The sequence below is a fragment of the Macrobrachium nipponense genome, chromosome 40 (assembly GCF_015104395.2).
Source record: "Macrobrachium nipponense isolate FS-2020 chromosome 40, ASM1510439v2, whole genome shotgun sequence".
Classification (NCBI taxonomy): Eukaryota; Metazoa; Arthropoda; class Malacostraca; order Decapoda; family Palaemonidae; genus Macrobrachium; species Macrobrachium nipponense.
The window spans coordinates 30,944,094-30,970,634 of NC_061101.1; the positions used below are offsets into that span (position 1 = coordinate 30,944,094).

A 26,541-nucleotide genomic window follows, 5' to 3' on the forward strand; every position below is an offset into this window, starting at 1 on the left:
ACTCCATCCATCAGCCACTGTCTACGTTTTCTTCTTCTTCCGTCCATCATAAACATATTCAAAGTATACCATTCATACGTTTTTCAGTCTCAATTATCCCCATCACCTTCACATTCCAGCATCTCGCAAGTAAGCTCATCAACGCCTGGCACCTTTGCTCTTCATTTAATTTGATGATACCATTAACAACCACCTTTACAATGATTTTCTGCCCCTATGAATATATATAATAATGTAATATATATATAATATATTATATATATAGTTATATAATATAATATATATATATATTATAATATTATATACATAATTTACGCTCCGACTCATACATTTTTTTCACGTTCTTCATAATTTATTTTCCTGTTTTTTCTCTTGTACACCACACTTCCTCTGATCTTTGAACTTACATCCTGACTGTCTTCTAAATTCCCCAGTTCATTTTCCCACCACTGATTTTTTTTTATTCTTCTTCTTAATGCTTTGTTGTTCAGATAAATCATAATTGAACGTTTCAAAACAGCTATTATATTTTTCCCATTTCTGCATCCAATCTTAGTCCACTCTTCATCCATCTTTAATTTCCATACTTTAATTTCCTGGCCATCGAACTAACTAACTTTTTCTTGTCAATAGAATTTTCCTTCAACTGTTGTTCTTCAGTCAAGAGGGAATTTACCTCTTGACTCTCATACGTTATATCAGCCACTACTGGCCGAAAGCTTAGCACCGTTTGTGAGGCTTCTTGGTCCTACAGAGATCTAATATTCAGAGCATTTGATCTGCCATTGCTCGAAAATTATTCTTCTTTTTTTATGTCAGCATCATAATTCGACCTGTTTCTTGCTGACAGTGTATTAGTAATTAGATAACTATGACTTAGACAATCCTCAGTATATGACTTCCTTGGGCATACTACATAATTCAATTGAAAACACATCGTCCCTTAGTTCCTGTTTACTTGCCGAAACTTCCCGAACTTAAATTTTTCTTGTCTGCAGTACGCCCCGTCAGGGATCATAGAGGCTGGCAGCCCGGACCGTTGAGATAACAAACGAACGAGATACCGAACTGTCCACCACCCCTTACCCGGTATTTTAGGAGTAGACTTGTAAACTGTGCAAACTGACCGTTCGTCCGGCCGAAACATATATTGGTGGCTTAACTTAACAAGCACCACTAAGTTGGCTCGGTTAGAATTTTGTGGATTTTGGTTCTAGATCCAACTCAATGAGATACGCAGATTGGAAACTAATAATATAATGAACTATATCTGCCAGACTCTACTGATTTATAGATGACCAGTGACAGACATTTTGGGAGGGATGGGTTCCCCCATGACAGAACACATTTGAAAAGGGGGGGTTAATTTTGGATCTAGATCCAACTTAGGAAAGATACCGGAGTAAAATTTACACCCTACAATAAGCACTGGGCACATCCTAGGAATATTGTGGTGGTAATGGACTACACGTTTTAGTGGGCGGTTGGACATCCCCCTGACAGACGCCCCCACAACGAGTGTGGGGAGGGGGAGGCAGGATCTGCATCCAACATTGGAGATACCAACGTAAACAAATAAAATTTGTTTTACTTACAGAATTGGCACTGCACATCCTAGAATGCTATGATTGGCAATGCCAGACATTTTACTGGGTGGCTTAACGCCCCTGACAGAACACCCCACAACGCCATTGGGGGAGGGGGAGGAGGGGGAAGGGGGAGGGGGAGACAGGAATCTCCATCCACCTAAATCATAGTACCAAGTAAAGAAAATTTGTACAACAGCAGCACTGCACTTGCCGTAGAGTACTGGCAGTGCGGTAATGACATATTTTAAGTGGGTAGTTTACCCCCTGAACAGGCACCCCCACAACGAGTGGGGGGGGAGGGGTAAGTGAGAGCCAGGAACTGCATTCCAAACATTGGGGAGAATACCAAGTAAAATTGTTTGTACTACAATAGCCACCCTGCCACATCTCGAGAGTACTCTGCGGGTGGTAATGAACAGATATTTAGTTAGGGTGGGTTTTCCTTTCCCCTGAACCAGACACCCCTAACCAAACGAACTTGGACTGGGAGGGGAGGGAGGGGGAGGGCTGGGGGAGCAAGGATCTGCATCCAAGCATTGGAGTATAACCAAGTAATAAAATTGTACTTACTAATAAGCACTGGCTCATCCATAGAAGGTACTGTCTGGTGGTTTAATGACAGACATTTTGAGGGTGGTTAACCCTCTGGCAAGAACAACCCCACAAACGAGATAGGAAGGGAGGGGGGGAAAAGACCAGGATCTAGCAATCCAACATTGGACGATAAAAGTAAAATTTTGTACACAATAAAGCACTTTCATATTTCCTAGAAATGCGTGTGATGGTAAATGCGAGACATTTACACAACATGAACCTAAACAGATTGGAAGGGAAGAAGGGAAGTGGGACACCTTAGAAATATTTCAAAAATCTATCTATAGGGCAATATTAAATACTTAGAAATATGGTAAGTAAATCCTGAACATCATTAGAGGCCTGATAAAAATGTTAAAAGGCCCAAAAATTTCAAGAAATATTGTTGATGCTTTTCAGGATAAGAATTAACTAGCCAAAAAGGAAACAAGTTTATTTTTTAGAATTCCTATTGGAAAGATATGCGGAATAATATTTCACTTTCCAATTAATTCCATCATATCTATATAAATAAAACTATGTGTTGAGACTTCCTTAGGCTTGTTACCTACTTTCTATAGTTTCATACACACATCACCACCCATAACTCCCTCACACACACACCCATATCATATATATTAATCTATAATTAATATATATTAATAGTATATATAATATAGTAATATATAATATAATTATTAGCACTAAATTAGGAACCTATTCCAAGGTTTGGAGTGATTACTTACTTCACACAAAAAAGTAACTTTTTATTTTTTTTTTTTTCTGAATGGAGGGAAGGGAGTCACAAATTAAGGCAAACAGCTTACAAAGTATGTGTGCTTGGGCCATTTTTGGAATAATTAAACCAGGGTCCATATCGTGCTTTTTGAACAAATAATTAAAACCGAGTCATAATGGTGGGCCACTCTCAGTTTCCTATAAAAAAAAAAAAAAGAAATGTAAGGATAAGTATTACTCCGCTTTTAATAGCGTCTTTGGTCATTTTCTTGTTTTCTTGCCTATAATTAGGACAACTGCAGCCATGGTCGAGGTTCGTAGCCCAACGTGTCTTAACCATAAATGAATTTTCTTTAGCCTTTAGTTGCTGTTGGTTCGTGTGGATGAAAATGAAAGTTTTATCGGATATGGGAATTCGAATTGATATTTAAGAAACCAAAGTCCCATCATAAAGAAGCCGTTTTAAAAACACCCCACGCACATTCACAAAGAGATGATGTATCACAACACAAATAAATTACTGGAAACGGAAATGTGAATGAATGGTTCAGGATAAGGCTAACTATAAAGATTTAAAAACCATTTTGCCCCCATTTTATTCCCCCCCGCCCACCCGAAAGTTAACGATCATACAACCTGGAGCTCCTGACCTCGTCAAATTAAGTTGGCCTATAATAAATCATGTCAGTTATCTACTAGTCCACTTATTTGTTTTCGGCTTACCTCACTCAAATTGAATTCTGTACACTATCAACCAAGAGATCAGGTACCATATATAATTCGGGGCAAGAAAAATCTGAAACTTCAAATAAAAATGATACACTAGTTTTTGCATGTTTAAAAAAGCCAGCCGAGTTGCGTTTGCCTCTTATTTAACTCTTCCCGGCCGGCAACGCACCACATGGCAGCCCTTATGTAGTGTTTCAACCAATCAATTCTATCGATGGCTGGCTTTGTACGACTCCATTATTTCGGACTAATTTTCTCCCTAGAAATATTTTTTTTCTTTATTTGTTTCCATTATTATCCAGTGAACAGGGCACTTTAAGCATCATATTATATCCTCATCGGTCCTGTTCAATGGCATTTATTCATTGTTAACTTAATGAATTTATTTTAATGCAGTTCTTCCAACAGTCATAAAAAATTTGACCAACCGAATGTGGCAAATATGTCAGCTGTGTGGCAAGGCATAGGGCGGTCAATCAACTGGAGTAGCGAATCTCTCCCTGGCCGAGAGTGGACTTCGGAAGGCCATATTGAGAAAGTCTCGGATCCAGCTCTTAGTACTATAGAATTGCTATTACTTTTTTATATCTTTTATTTAGATTATTAATTTTTTTTATTACTATTATTATTTATTATTATTATTATTATTTTATTATTATTAATTTATTCGACCCAAATTTCACACAGAGAAAAAATTACCTTACCGAAAACACACCTAAGCACCTTCCAAACCATTGTGGTCTAGGCGGGGGGCCTAAGCCATCTGCTCTTGGATCTAAGCAGTCTATGTCAAACTATAAATGGTTTCCTGTGTAAATACAGAACTTTCTTTGCATATTGGTAGCGAAGCACTAACTAAACAGTAATGTACTATCCCACTAACCACAAAACACTCACGAATGCACCTTACTGCAGTAAGCACACGACACTTGCATACATTCACTATACACACCACACACACACACAACACACACACACACACAAACACTTAACATACACCACCCACCACTCTCAATAATACACAAAATTACGCTGAAATACCCAACACTCACTAGAGGCACTCCACTATACAAACTAAATGCTCACAAGCAACAACTTGAAATACTTAAAGTTTACTAAATATTCATTGATACCCAAATTCCAAACGACTCAAGTTAAACAACATCCTAAAACAACTCACTTAATCACCTAAACATAATTAAACACTAAACATTCAAAAAAACTAAAAAAAAAAAAAAAAAAAAAAAACCGCCCCAAAAAAAGCAAAAAAAAAAAAAAACTCATTAAAACAACTAGCTTACCAAACCCTAAATAGCTTATTAAATAGACTAAACAGTGAATGAACATCCACTCCATTAAAAACGTTAATAAACAAGCTTAACGAATACTAAAATATTTGCTAAACCACTAACCATTCACAAGAACATTCACTAAGAAACGCTTCACTTTAAAATTCGCAAAAACTTTCACTAAAACCCTAAACCACTTCACTGAGAATACTATTACACACTAAAAATATTCAACAAACACTAACCATTACCAAGACATTCACCTAAACGTTCACATTTAACATTCACAAAAACATTTACTGAAACCCTTAAGAAAAAAACATTCACTGAATAACTTTACACAAAAAACATTTCCAATAACATTCACAAAACATTTCCACTACAAACCCTTAAAGGACTCAGTAAAAATTCACTGAATACTGAACCACAGTTTAAACAGTTCACTAAACCCCTAAAACATTGCATCAAAACACTTACTCATAAACATTCAACGAAACGCCAAATTACTTCACTAAACCCGCCAACAATTCGCTAAACAAACAACTGACTCTTCAACATTAAACATTAACGATAGAAAACAAAAAATTGAACCAATCGCGAATATAATTTTTCATTTCTTCTTTGTTTTCTTTACATTTTAATGCCAACGGTGATTATTATTGTTTGTTTTTTTTTTTTTTTTTTTGGTTCTAGTTTGCTTCTTGTATTTATTTCATTAAATCTTTTTGAAGGAGAATTCGGAAATTGTTCGACAAATAACTTGGTGTCGTAGAGATATTGTTTAAAAAACAAAAAAAAAAAGCAATCCTCTGTGGTCCTTCCTCAGCCAGGTGTAATTATGTTCTGGACGAATTTTACACCAGCCGGAAAAAAAATCGACTAGAGTTAACAACAATAATTTCATTCATAAAACTGAATAATACAAAAAAGTATCCATGATTTTCATTAGCGCAATGAAAAGTCAGTTGGAAACCCAAAAGAAGGTTAGTCCTGCTTTCGATAAAACAAACCGAGTAGGGCTGTTAGCACAATTATTATGAGATCTGTTACCCTTGACTATAGCGTATATATTAGAACATTTGAATGTATTGACCTACTCTATTTAATGGGGTGGCGTTAAACCTCTATTTTAACAAATGTTATTGTACGATAGAGACATTTTACCAGCAATAACTCTAATAAAATGATTAAAGGAACTTGGGGGAAATATTGATACTTTATTTAAGTGTCTAGTTCTTCCAACCACCAGGCTACATTCAATTTTCATATCGGTAAACAAAGCTAAAGCGAGTAGGGAGGGGGACCCTGGGGCTAGTTGGCACCACGTTTTACAATTTTTGGTTATTTTGCAAGAATAAAAACAAAGCTTTTTGCAAAATTCTTACCACCATTTGAAAATAAAAAAATTAACATTTCGTCTTTTATCATAGAGCAAAAGAAAAAATTGGTTTGTTTGCCTTCAACAATAAAGATAAACAATAAGCTTTAAGAAAAAAAATAACTTTTCGTGCCACTTGCCCCACGGGGTAAGTTGGCACACATTATGGGATAAGTTGGCACATTGATAATTAAAAGAAAATTACTACATTGCATTTAAATCAAATAGCAAAAATACCTCCCGAATTTCCAAAATACAATATATAAGGCATAGTATTACTTCAGATCATCATCTAGCTGTAATTGTGGCAGGTGGTGAAATAAATCCTTGTCATAGTTTTCATGCTCCCACATGTTACATGCCCTGCACTGGACCCACACTTCTCTCCTGGCTTACCAAACACAGGCTCTCTTCAGCTGAGCTTTCTTCTGGATCAACAAGAGCAGTTCTTAAAACTCTTTATCACGCTGATGACTGATCTGAAGCCCATGTCTCTTTTCGGACATCTCTCAATCTGTTACATAACCACCGTAAAATCAAAATCTTGAAATAGTCTGTAATTCAAAGTTGAAATTCCATCAATCCTAAAAACCCATTGGCAACATCAGGATAAGTGACAGCTAGAGTAAAGCCGAGGAAACTTTACCAGGAATGTCACAGATGGGCATACTTGATCCTGGATTACCAGTCATCCACGAATCACATGCCCTGTTAACACATTTCTTCAGATGTCTATAAACACTAAAATCTAGGGGTTGCAACTTGTGAGAACAATGTGGAGGAAATGATAGGACACTAATCTCATTATCCTTCCAAAAATCCAGAAACAAAACGTAAATTATATAAATAAGTAGGCTTACTATTGTTATCAAATAACGTGTGCCAACTTGCCCCATTTATTTTGAGCCAACTTGCCCATCCCTACCATTTGGTACAAAAACGATTTCCAGTACACACCAAGAAGCCTTGAACTAATCTTTTATGAATGTATAGATGTTTATAGCAAATAAACAGAAAGATTAAAATATTTACTTACTACCATCAAAATCAAAATTGTCACATAAATTCGAGCTCCTACGTTCTATCTCTATAGAATTTTGCTGGTAATTGAGGAACCACGTGGCAATAGTATGCCAACTTACCCCTGTAGCCAACTAGTCCCGGGCTCCCCTACTATAATTGAAGTCAGTTGCTTGCTTGACAAAATAATAATATGACTGAATTATTATGGGCCTACAGATGACTGTTATTTATATGAAACAAATAAATTATTTTTGTGTTAGATCAGCCATCGTCAACCGGGGTTCCGTGAACGATCGCCAGGTGTTCCGTAAGAATTCATGTTTTATGTAATAATATATACTTATATATCAAAAATATATAAGTATATATTTTTCGTTAAACATGGCGTGAGAAATCGTAGTCCTATAATTTATTTTTTCGTAACATATCGTGCGAGATTTTTTCCCTTTTTTCTGTTTTACTAAAGGTAATTAATACAAATGCTTACATTATATATATTATATATATATATATATATATATATATATATATATATATAATATATATATATATATATATATGCTGTGTGTGTGTGTGTGTGTGTGTATTGGGGTTCCTTGGGATGAGGAAAATTGTCTCAGGGTGGTTCCTCAAAGTTTTCAAAGGTTGGGAAACACTGTGTTAGATAAATACAAAAGGATATAGAAAGGATAAAAAATAATAAAAATATTAAATATATCACGATAATGTAGGAATACGGGTCAATAGTAGCCACTATACTATTCTAGACAATTTATATCAGGGCTTGCCCTTCCCCCTGCCCACCTGTTAGGGTGTATCTGTCAGGGCGAAACCACCCACTAAAATGTCTGTCATGACCATCACAGCATTCTAGGATATGAAGTGCTATTGTAGTACAAATTTTACTTGGTATCTCCAATGTTGGATGCAGTTCCTGTCTCCCCCTCCCCCTCCCAACTTATTGTGGGGTGTCTGTCAGGGGGTAACCACCCACTAATATGTCTGGTATTACCATCACAGCATTCTAGGATGTGCAAGTGCTATTGTAGTACAAATTTTACTTGGTGTCTCTGATGTTAGATGGAGATCCTGTCTCTCCCCCTTCCCCTCCCCCTTCCCCCCACTCGTTGTGGGGTGTCTCTAAGGGGGTAATAACCTACCCACTAAAATGTCTGGTATTACCACCAAAGTACTCTAGGATGTGCAGAACTATTGTAGTACAGATTTTACTTGGTATCTCCATGTTAGATGCAGATCCTGTCTCCCCCTCCCCCTCCCCACTCGTTGTGGGGTGTCTGTCAGGGGGTAACCACCCACTTAAAATGTCTGGCATTGCCATCACAGCATTCTAGGATGTGCAGTGCAATTGTAGTACAAATTTTACTTGTATCTCCAATGTTGATGCAGATCCTGCCTCCCCCTCCCCACTTCGTGTCGGGCGTCTGTCAGTAACAACCCACTAAAACGTCTGTCATTATCCACCACAGTATTCTAGGATGTGCAGTGCTATTGTAGTGTAAATTTTACTCGGTATCTCCTAAGTTGGATCTAGATCCAATTAACTCCCCCTTTTCAGTGCGTCTGTCAGGGGGAACCCACCCTCCAAAATGTCTGTCACTGGTCATTCTAAAATCAGTAGAGTCTGCAGATATATTATATATTAGTTTCATCTGGTATCTCATATATTGGATCTAGACCCAAAATCTAACGAGCAATTAGTGGTGCTTGTTAAGTAAGCCACCCATATATTTTCGGCAGACGGTCAGTTTCACAGTTTACAAGTCTACTCCTAAATTCCGGTAGGGGTTACAATCGGTATCTCGTTCGTTGTATCTCAATGGTCCGGGCTGCCGGTCTATCATTAGTCTGTCGAGGTGCCTTGATGTTCAACATAGAAACAGGCACACTAAGATCAATTTGATCAAGTTTCAACTCGTAACTGCTGTCAAGGTCATCCTGGATGTAACTATTTGAGTCATTCGACACATGCACTACCCTCTGAAACACAATTATTTTCTCTATTCTCATCTATAAATTTAGATCATTCTTCGTATATCTTTATGCATCTGATTTAGAAATTCCTTTTCCGTTCCTCTCCACCCATAGTTTTATTTCTGGGATTTTTGTCATGTACTACAGAGCAAAACTGATGAATGTGGAAAGTTTAGATTCAAATGGAAGTCTTGCATAACTTCTGGAAATATTTACTTTTCTCATAATCAAAATATTTATGCATATCAAAATGCGGGTTAGGTAACATCCAGAAAACTATTAAATCATCATATTAGAACGAAAAAAAATCTTTTGTCTTACCATAGGAAGATTTTAATATAGTGGAAGATTTTTTTTTTCTTTTTTTGCAGTCCTTCACGAGGTCACTGACTAATACATGAAACTCGGTGATTGCCAATCTGGGAAGGTTACCAACTTCGGAAAGAGCGTCTGACTGTCTTCGAGAGAAACTTCTTGAACAGCGGCTGAGAAAACAGCTCATTGTTGTTATAGGAAGAGTTGTCGACAAATAGCTAATAGGTGATCGCCAGAACAGAGATGGCTTCTGAATAACATACTGGAAGCCGTATTATTTATCTTAGCGGAATTTACCGATTAATATTTGGAGAAAAGGACCAGATTGCTATGGTAATCAGAGTTGATGTGTATCCAAATAAAGCTAGACGTTGATTTGGCCATACTAAATGAAATTAACCAGACGACCCTATCAAGTGGCGAACAATCCATCCCCGTTGATGTATGTGTTCTGAAGCGCCATAGCGTCTTCCTCTTTTACACGATAATTCCAGTGGAGTCACGCATAAAAAGAAAACATCCTATTATTATGTAATTCTCATTATGCATAAAAGTCACTTGCAAATGTCCCATACGCATATTTAGGACATTAAGTTCATAATTTTACCACTGTATTTCTGTGGATATTCCTTGTTCATATTATTATATGATACATTATATATATATTGCAATACATGCTATAGATAACATCCGCACAGGACTAAATGTTTTTGCAAATTAAAAACTTACATTAATTGCTGCAGCTACAACGAGTTTACTCCTTTGAGAGACGGCAACCATAATAATAGACCGCCTCGTCCATTTTCTTATAATATTGTACCAATACAGTCATTCGCAAGGCTCTGATTACTCACTGTATCTCTCGACGATGTGGCTGAACGAATCGAGGAAGGTATCCACAGATATTTGTATCCCTTTTGAGTTTGTTTTGACGACCGGTAAGGAAAAAAAAAAAAAAGGTTAGAAACCCGTCTTGCCGATCAACCAGATGAAAGCCACTGTGTCGAAGTGTGGATTCGCTGATGGTTCTCTCATTGGTCTCCGATGATAACGATTCAACGCTTCTTGCCCCTTATCGGGGGCGACGTCTGAAGTCGCCCAAGTGTGGGTTTTTTGAGGTGGGGGTCCGCGGGGGGGAGGGATGATCTGTGGTTATCACTACGTTGTGGAGAGAAGACATGCGCGCTCTATGCGTTACATTGCCGATGTGAAGTAGCCTACTGCTGGTGCTTCCTGAGCTGTAAATCATTTCAGTTATTTTTCCCCTTGTCTTTTTCGACAAAATAAGACGTCTGTAGCTGAACTTTTGATCATAGGAATACTCATAGACTGCTTCTGTTATCATAATTTTTTTTTTTTTCGCAAATTACCCGTACATGTTTCATTTTTTTATTTTTCCATAGTATAACTGACCATTTATTCTTTCATCATGCTATAATACTTAGCAGTTACCCCATACAACGTCCTTGGCTAAAGAACTTGGCAAACCAACCGCTGAAATACAGCTCCCAGTTCATGCGGTTCTGACGCCTACCGCTATCTTTCTATCGCGTAGCCTCATCGATACTCAAGCTACGATTTTTCTGGTGACGACGCTGGTTTTGTCGATAAGAGAACGGGCAAGAGAAACGGAGGGAGATGATAGGGAATAAGAGATAAAAGCGTTGTGACTGAATGACCGATTATATCGTGCGGAGACGACGGGTTGGGCAAATTGCAGACAAACAAAGACATACTAATACTACAGACATGAACTACGGCTCAAACGGACTAATTGCCAAAGAGGATAAAATGACTCCTTATATTAAAACAGTGTTATAAATATTCATCTGAAGTACATTACGTGTTCCCAGTAGGGAGTAGTGCCGTCAGTGCACCTCAAGCGCGGTGCACTGTAGGCGCTACTTAATGTTTGTTGCAGCGTCCCTCCGGCCCGTAGTTGCAACCCCTTTCATTCCATTTACTGTTCCTCCTCCCGTATTCTTTCTTCCATCATACTTTCTACCCTCTTCTAACAATTGTTTGCAACTGCCAGGTTGTAACCTTTTCTCAATTTTCCTTTCAAAGCTCAGTAACCTCGTAGGTCCCAGCCGAAATTCTATAATCTTTTCTATTGTACCACGTTACGTGTCGAACTGTCATTTATTTAGATGAAAATTAATACATAATTTGAAGGAAGGGCCAAGGATTACATGTTATCAGCGTATCCAGGGAACAAAGAAAATTATGGAAGGAAAAAAGTCCCGATGTGTCCAAACAATGGCCAGGTGTTGTACAAATGGAAAGCAGAGGAAAAAGATGCTGTGATAAGTCGTAGTAATAAAAAGCTGAAAGTAATAAAGATTACGAGAGTAGCATTATTGGAACTGGCAGTGGACTGAATATTTATAGTTTGGCCTGTGTTTATTTAGGAAAGTTGATAGTAGCAATATGGCAAAAACAAAGAGAGAGAGACAGAGAGAGGAATGAAGAATTCCATTTAATCATCCTGTTTGGTTTTTCCCATTAGGATAAAGTTCATTCATGTATGATCAACTTAAAGAAAGTAAATTTTCAATTTGAAATACCTCATTTTATGCCCTTGGCGTAGAAAACATCACAGTGTTTTTCCCTTTCTCCCCCCCCCCCCCCCCCCCCTCACTGGAATTCTCATATTTCGTTCTCTTGGTCTGCAACGACCGTTCCTAGAGAGATTAAAGACCTACACGCTTGTCGTCCTTTAGCGTGTTGTGGCAAAACTTGCACCAAGGAACTACGTAATTCGGGCTGGCAAACTTACAGTCTCTAAGTTCATACTTGCGTCCCACCGCCTGAGCGATCATGCTTGTCCTCAATTTAGATATCATTATTGACCACTTGTTTATTTTTCTAGTCTAGTTAAAAGTTATTTATGTCTTAGTTTAACCAGACCACTAAGCAGGTTCACAATTCTCCCTAGGGCTGGCCCGAAGGATTAGATATTTTTTTACGCGGCTAGGAACCAGTTGGTTACCTAGCAACGGGACCTACAACTTATTGTGGGATCTGAACCACGTTATATCGAGAAACGAATTTCTAATCACCAGAAATAATTTCTCCAATTCAACGTGGGCAGAGCGGGGAGTCGAACTCGCGACTACCGAATCGGTAGGCGAGCACGTAAATTGTAGTGAAGTAACTTATTAATGATCCTAGATGCTGCACCGAGTTTAACCTCAATGGTGAGTTTACTCGACGCAAAGGAGAAAAATTACATGGGAAATGTAACTGACTTGGGAATGCAAAGCCTAGCCGGAATGTTGCGAAAAAGTCATCAGTCGTAGTTTGGTCATCAGTGATCCGATGCTGTTTCGGTTTAGATGGAGCTGATCTCTCGGGAATTCTGGCAATATTTTTGTTACAGAAAAATAATATGAAAGTAAGTTATGGAAAATATATTATCATATCCTAGAATGATTTATTGTAAGGGTTTATAATTTAAATATCTCTTGGTTGATTTTGAATTTCAACGGTCAGGGTATTTGCATGCAGAAAGCTCTTACCTGGAAACGGTCATCGAAATCTGAAGTTGTTTTTTTCGACGACAGTCCCTTACCATTTGAGAATCACTGTCTGCATCATTTTCCGTTTAATATCAGGCTAAATGTTTCTTCGTAAGTGGATTTCCTATTGCATAATTCTCCTGTATATATGGATAGTGAATGTGACTTTGTGATTGCATTCTGTAGCATCAGTTTCTTTAGTATTGCTGTTTAAGGCTTTTCACCGGCAAGGGATCGTTCCCAGCAGACAATAAAGTTTCTAGAACTCTCCTCCTTCATCTGAGGCACCAATTTCGGAGCTTTCCTTGATAGTGACCCCCCAAGGGTGTTAATCCGGTAAGTATCCAGCTTTGCGACGTCTTGAGTACACAAGGCCGTTGAGGATGACCGTAAAAACATAAACAGAAGACTAAATATTATAGAGATAATGACGCCCAAGAAATATCGGACTGATAACGACCCCCGAAAACTCTTGTGGGGTCTCTCTTTAGGAAAGATCCCATATTTCTTAATGAAGCCTTGATAAACCGTGAAAGGCTACAGTAATTCGAACTGCAGGAGATCGTAGCGTTCCGGAGTAACTGAAACTAGTTATATAATAAGTGCAGTTGTTAACAAAATGCGTGGAAGTTTGGATGTTTGCTTATTTTGCTTCACAGATAAAACAGTCAAGAGTCCAGCAACATGTTATCGTACGTTCCGCAAAACAAGAATAGTATTATTAACAAAGTTCCCGCGATGATGAAATCAACAGAATACGGTAACGATCTCGACGCCCTTTTGTGAATAATTTGTTTGTAATCAGGCGAAGGCTGACAGATGGACAAAACCCCTCGTTGGTTCTAACCAGGTGCAGTTTAGTAAATAAAAACCAGGTGGTGCGTAAGGTAATCAATGAAAGTATGGCCAGGAAGTCTGTAGAGCTATTTTTATATGGGGGCGCTGTATTTGGGACTGCGAGTTTCGAGGCCATTATACAGGAACTTTCAATGTGTACTTCTTTGTGCTTTTGTATTTTATATTTAAAAGAGGTTTCTTTATCGATAAAGTCCATAACGGGGTTTCTATAAAGTTGTTAAACATATCAATATGAGGTCCGGTTTCAAGTGCTTTTCTTTGTATCATCACCTCAGCGTCTAATAGACTGGTTCAGTTATGGGGAATCTCTTATCTTGGAATTACTTGAATGCTTTGATCATTAGTCGTAGATTATTATTACTAAAAATTTATCCACACAATCTCCATTTTCCGTTTTTCATGTCATCATCCTTTGCCATCTTGCGTTTTCTCTCCTTCACTCTCTTATGGAGATTCTTTTTCAGTACATTTTCTTGAAGAGTGGCTGTGATGAGTATTGACCACAGCTGCTCTTGCACTTGCTGCATACCCTGACTCTATGCTCATGAAAAGAGAGCGGCAACTTCGTTTGAATATCAGTTCCGGGATTTTTTCAAAGAGTAAATCTCTGTCTTTGACCTAAAATAAAAATCAGACACTTACTTGTATCTTCTTCAGATCAAGATTATCTTATTCTTGTCGATAGAGTCAGGCCTTTGGCCATTACCATGTTGTAATCGGATTTTTATTCTACTTTCTTGATAAATGAGCTTTATCTGTTTACCCTAAAAAGAAAGGACCTTTTTCCCCTCTGGAAAAATACCCCCTCCCCCCCGGATATTTCCTTTGAAGAATCCAGTCTAGGCAGTTGCTTTTTAAAATCTAAGACTTCGTAATTGTAACAGTTAGGCCTGGCTCTTTGCCCTTGAGGATTACACATGTCACACTGGCGTTATCTCATGAATTAACTAACCCTAAGAGTTAAACTATGGTTCATTCACCTAAAGGACTGGGATTGACCATTTTCTATTCGTTGTTTGTTCTCTAAGAATCTCTATTGGTGACGGATATTTTTTTTAAAAAGTGATTCAAGTATCCATTAGGATTTCAATCAATTCTTTACATTTTATACAAAACAATTACAATTCGTCATTTATATTATTATTATTATTATTATTATTATTATTATTATTATTATTATTATTATTATTCAGAAGATGAACACTAGTCATATGGAACAAGCCCACGGGGCCAATGACTTGAAATTCAAGCTTCCAAAGAATATGATGTTCATTAAAAAGAAGAGAGTGTAAAGGTAATTACAGAAAGAGGTCCCACTTATTAAAAAAGAAACGATAAATTAATACATTAATAAACAGATAAAAAATGTGATAAAATACAACGAGTATGCCACCAGAGTAGTAATGCATTGCATATGCGGTTGAACTTTTGAAGTTCCAATGATAAGGAAGAAAAAAAGTAGGATAAAATATTACTTTTGTGAATAAATTTAAAACATTGAAGCTGATTAGATGTCTTTAGGGTTAAATACGACCTGAATATCTCTTCCTGAGTATCTGGTATCTGGTAGTCATATCTGGCGAGAGAATTGCCTTTCTAAGTAAAAGTGATCGTTCATTTATCTTTGGACGCTGTTAACAAGTTCTTGTCGTGTGAGAAAGCAGCATTTTTTTTTTATCCGATTCTCTGGTAACCTGCTTTGTTAATTAACATTACGTTGATAACACTTATTACTTGTTTTTTGCGCAGCGTGCAGATGGTACCAGTACTCTTTGTATGAAATTTTGCTCAGTTTAATATTCAAGGTGAGTTTATACAAGTCACCGTGAAAACACACTAATTGATTACTTATTTCATCGTCCATCTCATTTTTCATTATGCGCTTGCTTTACATTAAACAAAATTGAAATCCATTTTTAGAAAAAGGTAAAACCGCGCTGTTTTAATACGTGCAATGTTGGCGCTATTAGAAGTTACTAAATCTCTCTCTCTCTCTCTCTCTCTCTCTCTCTCTCTCTCTCTCTCTCTCTCTCTCTCTCTCTCTCTCGTCGATGTTCTATTAAGTCATATAAATTTACCTCCTGTGTACATGTACACTGAGTAAACACTGGTTAAACAGAGTACATATCATGTGTCTCTGAGGGAAGGTTGCAGTTTAGACGACAGAGTTAAATGTGAATAATGTGTGTGCCCAAGTATTTTGCATTTGTATTTTGCAAGCCTCTTAACCTCAAGGGTAAACATGTATTTGATATTGCATTATCTGACATATTTAGTTGCTTAGAATTTTGCTTTTACATACCAAAAACTTACTGCTCAAATTCAAAACTGTTTTGATTATCTGTGATTTTTATTCATACATTCATAGAAGAACCACTTTATGCAGCCTTATAATGTCATGTTTTTTTTTTTAAGTGAAAACGTTATTTTGCCCAAAAGCATGGGCTAATAGGCCCACTGATATTAATAGGCGTTATACGTTTAATGTTGGTGATATTGACATCTTAGAGTACTTAAACATGCAATTTAGAATAAATGTACCAAATACAAGTGTTTGGTGGCTTTTTTTATTTTCTTACAACTTCAAAAAAATTTTAACTTCCATTTTCTTAAAAATGGAAGTTAACATTTTTTAAGTGGAAGGATACCAGTAGCTGGTCCTACTTAGAGTGCAAAATAGTGACATCCCAGTCCTGGTGCTATGTAAGAAAAGGAAAGAAAAAAACAAAGAATATTTTCCTACCAGCAGCATTCCAAAGCCGTGACGAAAAAGAGCAGACGTGGTCATTAGCATAATCCCAACCTCAGACTCAGAAGAGGAGAATTCCTTTTCACCGTCATATCTGCTTAAAATTCATTCACTTATTCCACGCCATCATCGATCGAAGCATAAAATTGACAAATTTCACGTCAACCAACCCGTCCCCCCACCCCCTCTTAGGGACCCTACCCCTGGAGGGGACTATACCTTGTTTTCCCCAGAGGACCAGATCATGACATGCTGAAAACACGCCCCCTTATCCTACCCGGCCCCATTTCCCCCCCCTTTTCCCCCCCCCCTCCCCATTGCCCGTTCACCGATAATGAAATGTTAATACACCTATTAAAAATCCAAAAAAAACTACCGGAAGGCAGCCGCAGCCTGGCGTGCAGTTATAGCACAGTTGAGATGCAGCACAGTGGCCCCTCGCTCTTTCGAAAAAAAAAAAAAAAAAAAAAAAAAAAAAAAAAAAAAAAAAAAAAAAAAAAAAAAGCACATTAACATAATGTTCCAAGAAAACTCACTCGTTATGAGTCGAAAGAGTCTTTGGAATGTATCTTTCTTCTATTTGTGTTTTAAAGTTTTTATTTTCTTGCGTTCGTTCGAGGTAACCTTCTGTGAACTTGCGTCTATTTCCCGTTAACGTTTACGTAATGTATTTATGAATTTCTCATTTTGTAAATATATATATATATATATATTATATATATAGATATATATATATAATATATATATATATATATATATATATGTTTTTTTTTTTTTTTTTTTTTTTTTTTTTTTTTTTTTTTTTTTTTCTTTTTTTTTTTTTCTTTTTTCAAAATAAGATCACGTGTCTTGAGAAAGGTGCATCACTCTAGCAACGGAAACTTCCTCAGATCGTCAACCCGCTTCACAATTTCCAGAAAACATTTTCTACAAACAAAAGTTAATCTTGTTTATTGTCTGCAATCGGCGCCAAGTATCCAGGCGGAATATTTTCGATCTCCATAAAGCAGCTGAGCCGAGAGATGAATTTCCAACGAAAAGATGTTCTTCCTCGTTTTATGTTTTTTCATTCGACGAAAAAACTTTTCCCTCTTTCCGTTTGTCTCATTATCGAGATGAAAGTTAATATACAAGAAAGGTCGGTCTTTCTCTTCAGTGTCCATCCCGCGCCCTAAGGGTCACATTCCCTCGTTTCTCCTGAGCGCCCGCCCGGTTTTCCGTCCTTTATGTTTTCGTAGCATCATTCACCCTCCACCAGTCACCGAATATTGGCGACAGTGTATTCAAGCAGATGCACAAAGGCCTAATTTAGTCTGTGCTGACTTTTTTACCTCTTTTTACTCAGCTACACGTCGCCAGGCTGGTAGGAGGTAGGTAGGGTGATGGGTTAGGGAGGGAGGAGGGTTTTTGGGACTGGAGGGGGTGTCATCGGGAGGACAGACAAACACGACAACCATACTCTACAAAATATCCTCAGCTCTATTGCCGTCTTGCGAATGGTATGTAGTCTAACCCTAACATCCGCGCCGAGCCTCCATTCACGACCTTGTGTAGGAGGCGCTTTGGGCTCTCGATCGCTTGCCACTGGATTCGCCGCCTTACGTCCGTCCGACGGGACAATATTCAATGCACGGGCAATAAAATTAGGTCCCCGCTAATCTAAGGGGGTCACATTCTTATCCACAGGGCGGCGGAAGCCATCAGGAAGGGAGAGAGATTCTCAATGGCCTAGAAAATACTGATAAAAAAAGGGCAGCCGAGCGCTGGCACTCCTTCCTACACACTCCAAGTCCAGGATGCAGTTTGTCCCGTTTCACTTCGAGTCTCGAGGCGAGGGCTTTCAGCGGCCCATTTCATGGAAGGGGCCGCATTCAGACGGGAAATATGGCCAGAGGTAAGGGACGGGGAACGAAGAGGATTTAAGCGACGAGAGGAGAAATGAGGAACCTTAATGTGGGCGGAGACGACAGGAACATAGAGCCTAGTTTGAAATCGGTTCAAGAATTGAAAAACTTGCAAATCAGACGATAGATTGGAACCCCCGATGTGAGTAAAGAAGTGAATAGGAGAGGGGAAATGGGGGATAGGGGTTGAAAAGGACATAGAAAATCGGAAATGGGAGACCGTTTTCTCGTAGGTCTTTCTTATATTTTCTGTTTTTCTGCTGTTATTACGTCTGATACGTTTATGCGCAGAAAATGTACCTTTCATTCTCCAAGAAATTTATCACACACACACACACACACACACACACACACACACATATATATATATATATATTATATTATATGAATAATTATACACATCGAACCGTGATCCATTTATATATCAATTCAAGCTACAAATGTCCACCTTTAATATCTAAATTCACTTTACCTCCCAAATGATATATTTTCATATATGTACCGAAGGGGAATTTTTTAATTGAATAATAATTTCGTCCCCCCATGGGATCGAACCACCGTCCAAGTGGACAGGGACGAAATCAGGACAGTCAGTGACGCTATCCAATCAGCCAACAGAGACGCTATAAGTTCATATCGATTTTGACCTTACACCCTCACCCGGATTTCTGATCTGTACAATCACGCGATCGATGTTTCGTAATTAGAATCGATATGGACCAACGTCTACCCATGTCGGCCAATTCGAGCGTTTGACAGCACGTCGCCTTTTGTTATGATAATTATCACATCGAACCGAATGATATAATACCCATTCAATTCGAGCTACAATGTCCTTTAATATCTAAATTGACCTTTTACCTTACTCCAAATGATATATCATATCCCATGATATATTTTCACGAAGGGGAATTTTTTAATTGATAATAATTTTCGTCCCCCCATGGGATCAAAACCAACCGTCAAGTGGACAGGGACAAATCACAGTCAGTGAACCATCCAATCGCCAACAGACCTCAATTCATATCGTTTTGACCTTACAAATCACCCCTCGATCTGGAATGCTTTCGTAATAATAATTTCGATATGGAACCCCGTCTACCCAGTTGGCCATTCGGGAGCGTTTGACAGCACGTAGCCTTTTGTTTTACCCCCGAATAATTATCACATCCGAACCGTGATCCCTTTATATTCAATTCAAGGCTACAATGGGTCCTTTTAATATCTAAATTCACTTTCCTCCCAAAATGTATATTTTCATATAAATGTAAACCGAAGGACTTTTTTAATTGATAATAATTTCGTCCCCCCATGGGATGAACCACCGTCCAAGTTTGGTACCGGGGAACGATCAGGACCAAGTCATGACGCTATCCAATCACCAACAGAGACGCTATAAGTTCATATCGATTTTGACCTTACAAATCACCAAATCCCCTCGATCTGGATGCTTTCGTAATTAGAATCGATATGGAACCCCGTCTACCTGTTGGCCAATTCGAGCGTTTGACAGCACGTAGCCTTTTTGTTATGAATAATTATACTCCATGATCCATATATCAATTCAGCTACAAAAGTTCCCTTTAATATCTAAAATTTCCACTTTTTAAACCTCCCCCCCAACCAAATGATATATGTTTTCATATATACCGAAAGGGGAATTTTTGTAAGTAATTATTTCGTCCCCCCATGGATCGAAACCACCGTCCAAGTGGACAGGGAACGAAAAATCAGGACATCAGTGACGCCTATCCCAATCAGCCAACAGGAGACTAAAGTGTTCATACGATTTGACCTTTTCAAATTCACCCCTCGAATCTGGATGCTTTTCGTAATTAGATACGATATGGAACCCCCGTCTACCATGTGGGGCCATTCGCGTTTTGTACAGCAACGTAGCCTTTTGTTTTTTTTAATGAATAATTATCACAATCGAAAAACCGAATGATCCATTTATATATCAATTCCCCAAAGCTACAAATGTGTTTAATATCTAAATTCAAAACTTTACCTCCCAAATGATATAACCATATATAACCGAAGGGGAATTTTTTTAATTTTTTGTAATAATTTCGTCCCCCCCCTGGATCGAACCACCGTCCAAGTGGGACAGGGACGAAATCAGGACAGTCAGTGACGCTATCCAAATCAGCCAACAGAGACGCTATAAGTTCATATCGATTTTGACCTTACAAATCACCCTCGATCTGGATGCTTTTCGTAATTAGAATCGATATGGAACCCCCGTCTACCATGTTGGCCATTCGAGCGTTTGACAGCACGTAGCCTTTTGTTATGAATAATTATCACATCGAAGCCGTGATCCATTTATATATCAATTTCAAGCTACAAATGTCCTTTATATCTAAATTCACTTTACCGTCCCAAATGATATATTTTCATATATGTACCGAAGGGGAATTTGTTTTTTAATTGAATTTTTTTTAATAATTTTCTAATTTCGTACCCCCCCATGGGATCGAACCACCGTCCAAGTGGACAGGGGACGAAATCAGGACAGTCAGGTGAACGCTATCCAATCAGCCAACCAAGAGACGCTATAAGTTCATATCGATTTTGGAAACCTTACCTTACAAATCACCCTCGATCTGGATGCTTTCGTAATTAGAAATCAAGATGGAACCCCGTCTACCATGTTGGCCAATTCGAGCGTTTGACAGCACGTAGCCTTTTGTTATGATAATTATCACATCGAACCGTGATCCATTTATATATCAATTCAAGCTACCATGTCCTTTAATATCTAAATTCACTTTACCTCCCAAATGATATATTTTCAATAATATGTAACGCCGAATGGGGAATTTTTTTTTAATTGATAACTAATTTCGTCCCCCCATCGGTATCGAATTCACCACCGTCCAAGTGGAAACAGGTTTTACGAAATCAGGACAGTCACAGTGTGAACGCTATCCAATTTAATCAGCCAACAGAGACGCTTATAAGTTTTTCATATTCGATTTTGACCTTACAAATTCACCCTCGATCCAAACTGGATGCTTTCGTAATTAGATCGTTATCTTGGGGGGAACCCCGTCTACCATAGTTGGCCACCAATTCGAGCGTTTTGACAGCACGTAGCCCCCCTTTTGTTATGCATAATTAATCACATCGAACGCGTTAGGATCCATTTATAATATCAATTCAGCTACAAATGTCCTTTAATATCTAAAATTCAACTTTACCACCTCCCATGATCCCCCCCATGATAGTTTAATTTTCATATATGTAACCTACCAGAAGGGGAATTTTTTTAATTGATAATAATTTTTTCGTCCCCCCATGGGATGTCGAACCACCGTCCAAGTGGACAGGGACGAATCAGGACAGTCAGTGACCCCGCTTCTAATCCAATCAGCCAACAGAAGACGCTATAAAGTTTCATATCGATTTTGACCTTACAATCACCCTCGATCTGGATGCTTTCGTAATTTAGAATCGATATGGAACCCCGTCTACCATGTTGGCCATTCGAGGCGTTGACAGCACGTAGCCTTTTGTTATGGAATAAAATTAATCACATCGAACCGTGATCCATTTATATATCAATTCAAGCTACAAATGTCCTTTATATCTAAATCACTTACCTCCCCCAAATGATATATTATTTTCATATAAGTACCGAAGGGGAATTTTTTAATTGATAATAAATTTCGTCCCCCCATGGGATCGAACCACCGTCCAAGTGACAGGGACGAATCAGGACAGTCAGGTGACGCTATCCAATCAGCCAACAGAGACGCTATAAAGTCATATCGATTTTTTGACCTTACAATCACCCCTCGATCTGGATTGCTTTCCGTATTAGAATCGATATGGAACCTCCCGTCTACCATGTTGGCCAATTCGAGCGTTTGACAGCACGTAGCCTTTTGTTATGAATATTATCACATCGAAACCGGGATCCATTATATATCAATTCAAGCTACAAATGTCCTTTATATTCTAAATTCACTTTACCTCCCAAATGATATATTTTCATATATGTACGAAGGGGAATTTTTTTAATTGATAATATTTCGTCCCCCCATGGGATCGAACCCACCGTCCAAGTGACAGGACGAAATCAGGACAGTCATTGACGCTATCCAATCAGCCACAGAGACGCTATAAGTTCATATCGATTTGACCTACAAATCACCCTCGATCTGGATGCTTTCGTATGAGAATCGATATGGAACCCCGTCTACATGTTTGGCCAATTCCGAGCGTTTTGACAGCACGTAGCCATTTTGTTATGAATAATTTATCACTCGAACCGATCCATTTATATATCATTCAATCTACAAATGTCCTTTAATATCTAAATTCACTTACCTCCCAAATGATATATTTTCATATATGGTTTACCGAAGGGAATTTTTTTAATTGATAATATTTCGTCCCCCCATGGGGATTCCCGAACCACCGTCCAAGTGGACAGGGACGAAAATCAGGACAGTCATTGACGCTATCAATAGCCAACAGAGACGCTATAAGTTCATATCGATTTTGTAAGGTCAAAATCAAATGAAACTTATAGCGTCTCTGTTGGCTGATGGATAGCGTCACTGACTTCCTGATTTGTCCCTGTCCACTTGGACGGTGGTTTCGATCCCATGGGGGGACGAAATTATTTATCATTAAAAAAAATTCCCCTTCGGTACATATATGAAAATATATCATTTTTGGGAGGTAAAGTGAATTTAGATATTAAAGGACATTTTGTAGCTTGAATTGTATATTAAATGGATCACGGTTCGATGTGAATAATTATCATAACAAAAAGGCCTTATCGTGCGTAAAACGCTCGAATGGGCCAACATGGTAGACGGGGGTTTCCATTTCGATTCTAATTACGAAAGCATCCAGATCGAGGGTGATTTGTAAGGTTCAAAAATCGATAGGAACTTATAGCCGTCTCTGTGGCTTGGATTGGGATAGAGTCCACTTGAAATTGTCCTGATTTTTTTAGTTTTTCCCTTGTCCCACTTGGGACGGTGGTTCGGATCCCCCAAATGGGGGGACGAAATTATTTATCCAAATATTCACGTCTTTGGGCACCATATATGAAAATATATCATTTTGGGAGGTAAAGTGCATTTAGATATTAAAGACATTTGTAGGCTTGAATTGATATATAAATGATCACGGGTTTCGATTTGATGTATAATTATTCATAACAAAAGGCTACGTGCTGTCAAACGCTCGAAAATAATGGCAAATACAACAGGTAGACGGGGTTCCATATCGATTCTAATTACGAAAGCATCCAGATCGAGGGTGATTTGTAAGGTCAAAATCATATGAACTTATAGCGTATCTGTTGGCTGATTGGATAGCGTCAACTGACTGTCCTGATTTCGTCCCCTGTCCACTTGGAACGGTGGTTCGATCCCATGGGGGACGAAATTATTATCAATTAAAAAATTCCCCTTCGGACATATATGAAAATATAATCATTTTTTGGGAGGTAAAGTGAATTTAGATATTAAAGGACATTTGTAGCTTGAATTGATATATAAATGGATCACGGTTCGATGTGATAATTATTCATAACAAAAGGCTACGTGCTGTCAAAACGCTCGAATTGGCCAACCATGGTGACGGGGTTCCAATATCGATTCTAATTACGAAAGCATCCAGATCGAGGGGTGATTTGTAAGGTCCAAAATCGATATGAACTTATAGCGTCTCTGTTGGCTGATTGGATAGCGTCACTGACTGTCCTGATTTCGTCCCCTGTCCACTTGGACGGTGGTTCGATCCCATGGGGGGACGAAAGTTATTATCAATTAAAAAATTCCCCTTCGTACATATATGAAAATATATCATTTGGGAGGTAAAGTGAATTTAGATATTAAAGGACATTTGTAGCTTGAATTGATATATAAATGGATCACGGTTCGATGTGATAATTATTCATAACAAAAGGCTACGTGCTGTCAAACGCTCGAATTGGCCAACATGTAGACGGGGTTCCATATCGATTCTAATTACAAAGGCATCCAGATCGAGGGTGATTTGTAAGGGTCAAAATCGATATGAATTATAGCGTCTCTGTTGGCTGATTGGATAGCGTCACTGACTGTCCTGATTTCGTCCCTGTCCACTTGGACGGTGGTTCGCTCCCATGGGGGGACGAAATTATTATCAATTAAAAAATTCCCCCTTCGGGTAAACATATATGAAAAATATATCATTTGGGAGGTAAAGTGATTTAGATATTAAAGGACATTTGTAGCTTGAATGATATATAAATGGATCACGGTTCGATGTGATAATTTATTCTACAAAAGGCTACGTGCTGTCAAACGCCTCGATTGGCCAACATGGTAGACGGGGTTCCATATCGATTCTAATTACGAAAGCATCCAGATCGAGGGTGATTTTGTAAGGTCAAAATCGATATGAACTTATACGTCTCTGTTGGCTGATTGGATAGCGTCACTGACTGTCCTGATTTCGTCCCCTGTCCACTTGGACGTGGGTTCGATCCCATGGGGGACGAATATTATTATCAATTAAAAAATTCCCTTCGGTACATATATGAAAATATATCATTTGGGAGGTAAAGTGAATTTAGATATTAAAGGACATTTGTAGCTTGAATTGATATATTAAATGGATCACGGTTCGATGTGATAATTATTCATAACAAAAGGCTACGTGCTGTCAAACGCTCGAATTGGCCAACATGGTAGACGGGGTTCCATATCGATTCTAATTACGAAAGCATCCAGATCGAGGGTGATTTGTAAGGTCAAAATCGATATGAACTTATAGCGTCTCTGTTGGCTGATTGGATAGCGTCCACTGACTGTCCTGATTTCGTCCCTGTCCACTTGGACGGTGTTTCGATCCCATGGGGGGACGAAATTATTATCAATTAAAACAAAAAATTCCCCTTCGGTACATATATGAAAATATATCATTTGGGAGGTAAAGTGAATTTAGAAATTATTTAAAGGACTTTAGTAGCTTGAATTGATGATTATATAAATGGATCACGGTTCGATGTGATAACTTAATTCATAACAAAAACAAAAGGCTACGTGCTGTCAAACGCTCGAATTGGCCAACATGGTAGACGGGGTTCCATATCGATTCTAATTACGAAAGCATCCAGATCGAGGGTGATTTGTAAGGTCAAAATCGATATGAACTTATAGCGTGTCTGTTGCGGCTGATTGGATAGCGTCACTGACTGTCCCTGATTCGTCCCTGTTCCACTTGGACCGGTTCGTGGTTCGATACATGGGGCGGGGGGACGCCAAATTATTATCAATTGAAAAAATTCCCTTCGGTACAATATATGAAAATATATCATGTTTGGGAGGTAAGTGAATTTAGATATTAAAGGACATTTGTAGCGGTTGAATTGATATATAAATGGATCACGGTTCGATGTGATAATTATTCATAACAAAAGGCTACGTGCTGTCAAACGCTCGAATTGGCCAACATGGTAGACGGGGTTCCATATCGATTCTAATTACGAAAGCATACCAGATCGAGGGTGATTTGTAAGGTCAAAATCGATATGAACTTATAGCGTCTCTGTTGGCTGATTGGATAGCGTCACTGACTGTCCTGATTTTCGTCCCTGTCCACTTGGACGGTGGTTCGATCCCATGGGGGGACGAAATTATTATCAATTAAAAAATTCCCCTTCGGTACATATATGAAAATATATCATTTGGGAGGTAAAGTAAAGAATTTAGATATTAAAGGACATTTGTAGCTTGAATTGATATATAATGGATCACGTTCGATGTGATAATTATTCATAACAAAAGGCTACGTGCTGTCAAACGCCTCGAAGTTGGCCAACATGGTAGACGGGGTTCCATCGATTCTAATTACGAAAGCATCCAGATCGA

At 38.3% G+C, this 26,541-nt stretch overlaps 1 protein-coding gene across 4 annotated transcripts in view; it reads right to left on the bottom strand.

The window, feature by feature from the left end:
* The window catches only part of LOC135212058 (palmitoyltransferase ZDHHC5-A-like), a 70,555-nt gene that overhangs the window by 31,356 nt on the left and 12,658 nt on the right, over positions 1-26,541 (bottom strand). Inside the window, exon 1 of one of the 4 annotated variants that reach the window (XM_064245397.1) lies at positions 10,481-10,647. The exons of 1 other annotated variant lie outside the window; for it this stretch is intronic. Coding sequence is in view for 2 of the 3 variants with exons in the window: in XM_064245394.1 (XP_064101464.1) it covers positions 10,356-10,406 (51 nt within the window). In the remaining variant the exon portion in view is untranslated. Of the gene's footprint in view, positions 1-9,632; positions 9,652-10,355; positions 10,648-26,541 lie in introns of those variants that run through there. 2 more of the 4 variants (XM_064245394.1, XM_064245396.1) reach the window with 2 other exon arrangements.